Here is a 7,922-nt window from a genome sequence, read left to right as displayed (position 1 = left end):
ACTTGTTGAAGACTTTAATGTGATTAATGACATGATTAAAGCATTCCTGAAACAACTGAATGATGAAGAAATACTCAGAGGGGGCGGAGCCAGACTAAAAGGCCTGGGCAGTAGGAGTGGGTGATATGTACAAATATTTAATTACAGTATGTCATTTCATACAGTGAGAACAATATATACATATATGAACGTGATGAGATTCTGCTGAAGTAGTGTACAGTATTTTGATGAATGGAATTGTCAGTTTTTGGTTCGTCCGGTCGCTGAAACACCGGATGAATCCAGATGTTCCATCACACTCATGAACCTCTCTTTTTAGTCTTTTTGCAGCTCGTAGTTGGGAACCTGGAGATGTTGAAACCCCAACGTTTTATGATAGAAATGTAAAGTAGGGTCTCCAGCTCATAGAATCTGCCGGACGCTAACCTGCATATATGTTTGTCAAATTGCACAATTAGCATAAGAAGGGTTAATTAGGATATGCATACAATAGCTAATAAATGGCTTGGCTGATTTGGGAGTGGTTTTGGAGGTTATTGAGGATCCATTTCTGACATCTTCAGGATAAACAATGGCAGTTTTTTAACCAGAAAGTGGCCATATTTGTTTTCGACTGTATGTGGGCTGATTTTGACACATCTTTGGTTGATTATGACGTTTCAGGGGACTCTGGATCATTACGATTGGAGAGATTTCTTATATATTTGAAAGAAAATTGCCCAAAGTAGAGGTAATAATGTTCATCTTGGGCTCTCTATAGCTAATGGTCTCAACGCGACTCATGGTAATCAAAATCAGCCCAAGGAGAGCACAGATAAGACCACTTTCTAGGCAAAACGGACATTTTGACCCTGAAGGTGTCAGAAGTGGATCCTCAATAACCTCCAAAGCCACTCCAAATAGGCAAAGACATGTTTTAGCTATCGTCTGCATATGCTAACTAATGCAACTTATGCTAATTGTGCACATTGCCCAACGTATGCAGCTTAGCATCCGGCTGTTTCTATGTGCTGGGGACCCTACTCTACATACAACGTTGGGGTCCTCAACATGTCCGGGTTCACCGAGCTGCAGAAGAGACTACTTCCTGTTCGTGATTTGCATTATTAGGGATATCTATTTGTAGAACAACTTCAGTACAGCAAGAATCTTAAAGACAGTGAGCGTCATATCACCCAACCCCACCGGGCGTTAAATTCAATAAACAATATTCAGATAAATAAAATAAACATTTCACGAGTCTAATGTTTACACCCTTCAGTCCACAAAGAGGGAAGGCAGAGAAATCAAACTTTGGAGATAAAATGGTTTACTAACTAACGTCTGGAGGGGGTTAGAGTCTCTGTAGGGATGGGGGAGGAGGTGATGATGGAGGGGAGGAGATAAGGGGGTGGAGTCTATCCTTTGGCAGCCGTGTGCTGCTGCAGGAGGGAGGAGATGGCGCTGGATTCGGTCACCTCTTCAGGGAGGGAACCCTCCAGATCTTTGATGGACGGGTCGGCGCCGGAGCTCAGCAGCAGATCCACGATCTCTGCAAACTCACAGGCCGACGCTGAGAGGAGGAGAGGAGGAAATAAAGGAGGGGTTATTATAACAGTAATAATCATTTGATTTATAAAAAACGCCTTTCATGAAATCTGATATGATATACACCTGAACATCAGCAGGAGAGAACTCTTTAAAGTAGAGACACTACATACTGATATACACCTGAACATCAGCAGGAGAGGACTCTTCAAAGTAGAGACACTACATACTGATATACACCTGAACATCAGCAGGAGAGAACTCTTTAAAGTAGAGACACTACATACTGATATACACCTGAACATCAGCAGGAGAGGACTCTTTAAAGTAGAGACACTACATACTGATATACACCTGAACATCAGCAGGAGAGGACTCTTTAAAGTAGAGACACTACATACTGATATACACCTGAACATCAGCAGGAGAGGACTCTTTAAAGTAGAGACACTACATACTGATATACACCTGAACATCAGCAGGAGAGGACTCTTTAAAGTAGAGACACTACATACTGATATACACCTGAACATCAGCAGGAGAGAACTCTTTAAAGTAGAGACACTACATACTGATATACACCTGAACATCAGCAGGAGAGGACTCTTTAAAGTAGAGACACTACATACTGATATACACCTGAACATCAGCAGGAGAGGACTCTTTAAAGTAGAGACACTACATACTGATATACACCTGAACATCAGCAGGAGAGGACTCTTTAAAGTAGAGACACTACATACTGATATACACCTGAACATCAGCAGGAGAGGACTCTTTAAAGTAGAGACACTACATACTGATATACAGCTGATCATCAGCAGGAGAGGACTCTTTAAAGTAGAGGCACCTCCCTATCCCTATTAAAGAAGACACTACTGTTCAACAAATCCTCGCATCAGCAACATTTAAAGCGACGCACATCAATAACATCCGTCTTCACATAATGACGTAGCCTTTAGAGTAAGTGCAGTCGGATTCTCTGAGCAGCACAGTTGTTGTTTCCTAAGTCCTGATGAATCCTCCTTCCCATGCCCTCATGACATTTCCCAGTGTAGGTTAAGGAAAAGCGGTCAAGAGAAATACAAAGGACATCATCTATTAGGCTGATTAGTTATTGCTCTCACTTCTCATCTGTATAAAGTGTTAATATGAAAGTGTGACGCCTCCGTGCAGCTCATTTGTTCCTGTCAGGCTGTTGAGAGCAGCTTCAGTGAACGATCCTCCTCTTCATACTGCACAGCGCTGCAGTTAATGAAAAGCCCATCTCCAGCCGGCTCTGACACCACTGGACCCCAGATCCTCTGAACGCTTCATTTCTGCCCCATTGGCAATTTGTGCCCCGCTAAAAGGGTCTTCTCTCCCTCTCTATCAGGGGGGGTTGCACTTTCTTAACCCAGTTAGCAGGTCTTTGCTTCCCGATGCACCTCACCCCCCCCCCCCCATCTCCCTCATCACCCCCCTCATCAGAATCAGAATCCCATTATTAGTCCCACAGAGGGGAAATGTACATTGTTACAGCAGAAGAGAGCCAAAGCCAGCTTAATGTCCCTAAACTAAAGCATGCATACAAAAGATAAAAACATTATAGAAATTACACAATTTACAAACTACACATCTTCTGAAGATATAGCAGCCAGGTATATATTGCACAGTTATTAACGGCATATATATATATATTGCACATATTGCACATATTTGGTGTTTAACAACAAGGGGTGTTATAGTCTGAGTGCTCCTCTCTTAAAGGGCCGGCGCCATGATCGCTGATGTCAGCAGCCGCCTGATTGACAGCCGGGCTTTTTAACCTCCAGCCCAGGGATGTGTGTGAGTGTATGTGTGTGTGTGTATGTGAGAGATATGATGATACATCGGAATGCGTGTGTGTGTGTATTAGGGAGTGTGTGTGTGTGTGCATGATTGGCAGGAGAGTATCAAACACTTATCTTTCAGCAGAGTCAGACTAACAAATCTTGGCATATTTTAGGCTTATTTTTAACACACTGGTAAGACTCTTTTTGGCCCGGTGTGTGTGTGTGTGTAAGAAAGTGTGTGTGCATAAAAAGCAAACACTACCAGAACCAGATTCAGAAGAACTAAGCATGGCTTTTTTTGTGTCAGCAACGCACGCAGTCTTCCTCTTGCCACTATATTACAATATATTTATTGAAACTATATTTTATTCAGTGTGTGTGTGTGTGTGTGTGTGTGTGTGTGTGTGTGTGTGTGTGTGTGTGTGTGTGTGTGAGAGAGAGATATGATGCCACAATGCAAGTGAGTAAGAAAGTGTGTGTCCATAAACAGCAGGAGAGAATCAAACACTATTTCTCTGTGTTGGTGTGTGTGTGTGTGTGTGTGTGTGTGTGTGTGTGTGTGTGTGTGTGTGTGTGTGTGTGTCAGTGTGTGTGTGTGTGTGTGTGAGATCTCATGATACATCGGAATGCATCCAAGTGTGTAAGCGAGTGTGTGTGCATGAATAGCAGGAGTAGTGTGAGTATCAAACACTACAAGAATCCATCTCAGCAGGATCAGACTAACAAAGCTTGGCTTATTTCCCCAGCTATCCTCCTCTTGTTGCTCTAAACACTATTTTATTTAGCAAGCAGTGTGTGTGTGTGTGTGTGTATGTGTATGTGTGTATGTGTATGTGTATGTGTATGTGTATGTGTATGTGTGTGTGTGTGTGTGTGTGTGTGTGTGTGTGTGTGTGTGCGCGCACGTGCCAGGTGTCTGGCCTGGGCCTTGAGCTGTAAAAAGTGTCCGGCCCTCGGGGAGCCGTAGAGGAAGGGGAACAATTTATGGTGAGCAGTAAACCCTCCATTAATCAATGCAGCCGCGTGGCCCTGTGCAAAGAGAGAGAGAGAGAGAGAGGGATGAGAGATAGGGAGAGAGAGAGAGAGGGAGAGAGAAAGATGAGAGATAGGGAGGGAGAGAGAGAGAGAGAGAGAGACTTCATCGCTTATGTTTATCAGTCATTTTTGTTATGCCCCATCATCAAGTGTGTGTGTGGTGATATTCCCGGTGGGTGATGCCCACACTGATGCCACCAAGCAAGGGGAACAGATGGTGCAGACACACACACACACACACACACACACACACACACACACACACACACACACACACACACACACACACACACACACACACACACACACACACACACACACACACACACACACACACACACACACACACACACACACACACACACACACACACACACACACACACACACACAGAGGACGGGGGACACGCCCCTCTGGGAGGAGTGTGTGTTGGGGCACGAGAGGGTCAGGGGAGTCTGAGGACCTGTGCTGATTTCCTCTGGGAGATGCCGATTATTACACACACACACACACACACACACACACACACACACACACACACACACACACACACACACACACACACACACACACACACACACACACACACACACACACACACACACACACACACACACACACACACACACACACACACACACACACACACACACACACACACACACACACACACACACACACACACACACACACACACACACACACACACCCCCCTCACATGCTCACACACACACGAGAGGAAACTGGGTGAGAAACTGAAATAAAAAGAGGAATGGAGCGGGTAAAGAAAAATCTTGGGTAAAAACAAGAAGCTGTGAGTGAAGAGAGAACTCACACTGACAGGACGTTTACTACAAGGACCTAGAGAAGAGTAAGAGAGGCCTTCTTACCGTAATGTAGCGCCGTCTGTCCTTCATTATCCTGCAAGACACAAAACAACTCTTATTAAAATCACATAAACAAAATATTTACTGTGAGAAAAACGAATTTACTCGACGATGAAATCTGCAAATGATGAGACGATGAGATATAGATAGCCCTATTCTGCTTTTTTGGGGGTTTCCCTCTCGTTTAGAGAGTGCTATATAGGTTTTAGTGCATGTTAATGGTCTGCAAAGGCTAAAAAACATGTGTTCTCTCCAGAGGGAGTTTTCATTTACTAAATATTGAGCTCAGTGTGATTTGTATATTGTAGATTTTGTCCTTTTTTGTCCATTTTGCAATGTGGATAACATTTTGCTAAATTACGCAGCCCTAAATTCATTTAAAAGTCTTATTCATTCTTTTAAACACGGAGGCTGTGTGACCCTTACGCAAAAAAGGTGTCAGAGAATACTATTCGTGATATTTCTGTGTATTTGTGTGTGTGGGTTAAAGATGAAACTTGGGGTCAAGGGTTCAATAGTAGAGGTATAACTCTTATTAGAACTGTGGATGGGGGACAGGGATGGGATAGTGTGTGTGTGTGTGTGTGTGTGTGTGTGTGTGTGTGTGTGTGTGTGTGTGTGTGTGTGTGTGTATGTGTGTGTGTGTGTGTGTGTGTGTGTGTGTGTGTGTATAATAAGATACAATATATGACAGGCTTCATCAGCAGGACTCAGCTCTTAATCACTGCCTTTGCACCTCATAATGATGATGAATGGTCAAACTGTTGCCTCAGAACAAGAGCCCAGCGGCCTCCAACGCTCACAGACAGATTACAATCCAGCGAAGGCTCTGACATGTCCTCACGTGCTGTAAAATGTCACTGCAGTGGAAATATCTCACAAAGAAATGCATTATTCTTTGCCCTCTCCTGCAGCTCTCCTGTTTTGGGTTTCTTCCTCTACTCTCATCCATTTGATTGGTGCGGGAATGAGTCCTAAGTCCTGGAAATGGGTCAGCATTTTAGCACTTCCTGTTCCCTCTTCAATGGTTTTCTGAATGTGTTTTTGGTTGTTAGGCTGAAATAAGGTCTGTGGTTAACTCAAGCTGAAGAGATTTTAACGTTTTGTTCAACGACATAAAATACGTCAGTAAATACCCAACTGGTGGATTTAAAAACGGCGGTTGCAAACAAGTGTCTAAATGAGACGACTAAACGTCTTCACGCCCAACATTAGCCACCTTTAGCTTAGCGGCGGTGACGTGAAGTCATGTGACCGTGCTGTAGTTCCTTTATAGCGCAACATTAGCCTCCTTTAGCTTAGCGGTGGTGACGTGAAGTCATGTGACCGTGCTGTAGTTCCTTTATAGCCCAACATTAGCCTCCTTTAGCTTAGCGGTGGTGATGTGAAGTCATGTGACCGTGCTGTAGTTCCTTTATAGCCCAACATTAGCCACCTTTAGCTTAGCGGTGGTGACCTGAAGTCATGTGACCGTGCTGTAGTTCCTTTATAGCCCAACATTAGCCTCCTTTAGCTTAGCGGTGGTGATGTGAAGTCATGTGACCGTGCTTTAGTTCCTTTATAGCCCAACATTAGCCTCCTTTAGCTTAGCGGTGGTGACGTGAAGTCATGTGACCGTGCTGTAGTTCCTTTATAGCCCAACATTAGCCGCCTTTAGCTTAGCGGTGGTGACGTGAAGTCATGTGACCGTGCTGTAGTTCCTTTATAGCCCAACATTAGCCACCTTTAGCTTAGCGGTGGTGACGTGAAGTCATGTGACCGTGCTGTAGTTCCTTTATAGCCCAACATTAGCCGCCTTTAGCTTAGCGGTGGTGACGTGAAGTCATGTGACCGTGCTGTAGTTCCTTTATAGCCCAACATTAGCCTCCTTTAGCTTAGCGGTGGTGACGTGAAGTCATGTGACCGTGCTGTAGTTCCTTTATAGCCCAACATTAGGGTTTTACTTCAGAGGTAGTGGCTTGACCCTCCAGAAAAACGCGGGCAAAAATCCTTGATTATGCGATCAAACATGCTTTTTTTATGTGATTTTATGTGGTGAAATTGCGGGAAGTTGCGAAATATGTGGAAAGTTGCGGAATATGCTAAATATGCGGGGAAAAAGAATAACAATTTTTTTAAATATTGGGCTGTCTTATTTATTCTCTCTCACACACAACCTGCCACTAACGTTAAACCCCTTTATTATTCAATTAAACACATTCAATGTTTATTTATTGTAAAAGCAATTGGGCTTTTTTAATCTCACACACACACACACACACACACACACACACACACACACACCCCCCCCCCCACACACACGCACACGCACACACACTTCTCCGCCTCATTCCGTTTTCATTTACTCGTTCGTTATCTGCAGCTTCAGTCTTGTAGGCTACTCACTTCGTTTCTTGTAGCCCTCAAAAGGGTTTTGGAGGTTGATCCCTCGGTGAACGTGAGTTGAATGGCTTTCTTGTCCGCAGCAGCAGAAAGCATTTTCGAATGTTTGAATGAATCAAAGTGGGTCGTCACCGTCGGTTTTCTCTTATGCTCCAACACACAGTTGCACGGGGTGCAGAATAGTTTCCCCCCACTTTTTGCCTGGTCTTTAGTAGAAATGTTCGTCGGTAAATGAGATGGATTAGATTTTTTCATCTTGGTGTTTTCTCTATCGTGT

General features: G+C 43.9%; 1 protein-coding gene across 1 annotated transcript in view; it reads right to left on the bottom strand.

Annotated features, from left to right (window-relative positions):
• acbd6 (acyl-CoA binding domain containing 6) overlaps positions 1-7,922 on the bottom strand; it is a 62,142-nt gene continuing 54,220 nt past the window's right edge. The window contains exons 7-8 of the mRNA XM_079646714.1: positions 5,267-5,297; positions 1-1,552 (exon numbers count right to left, since the gene is read on the bottom strand). Coding sequence (XP_079502840.1) covers positions 1,398-1,552; positions 5,267-5,297 — 186 coding nt within the window. The 3' untranslated portion in view covers positions 1-1,397. The remainder of the gene's footprint in view (positions 1,553-5,266; positions 5,298-7,922) is intronic.

The sequence above is a fragment of the Notothenia rossii genome, assembly GCF_949606895.1.
Source record: "Notothenia rossii genome assembly, chromosome: 1".
Classification (NCBI taxonomy): domain Eukaryota; kingdom Metazoa; phylum Chordata; class Actinopteri; order Perciformes; family Nototheniidae; genus Notothenia; species Notothenia rossii.
The sequence above is the reverse complement of the archived record's forward strand: the minus strand, read 5'-3'. Positions and strand labels throughout refer to the sequence as shown.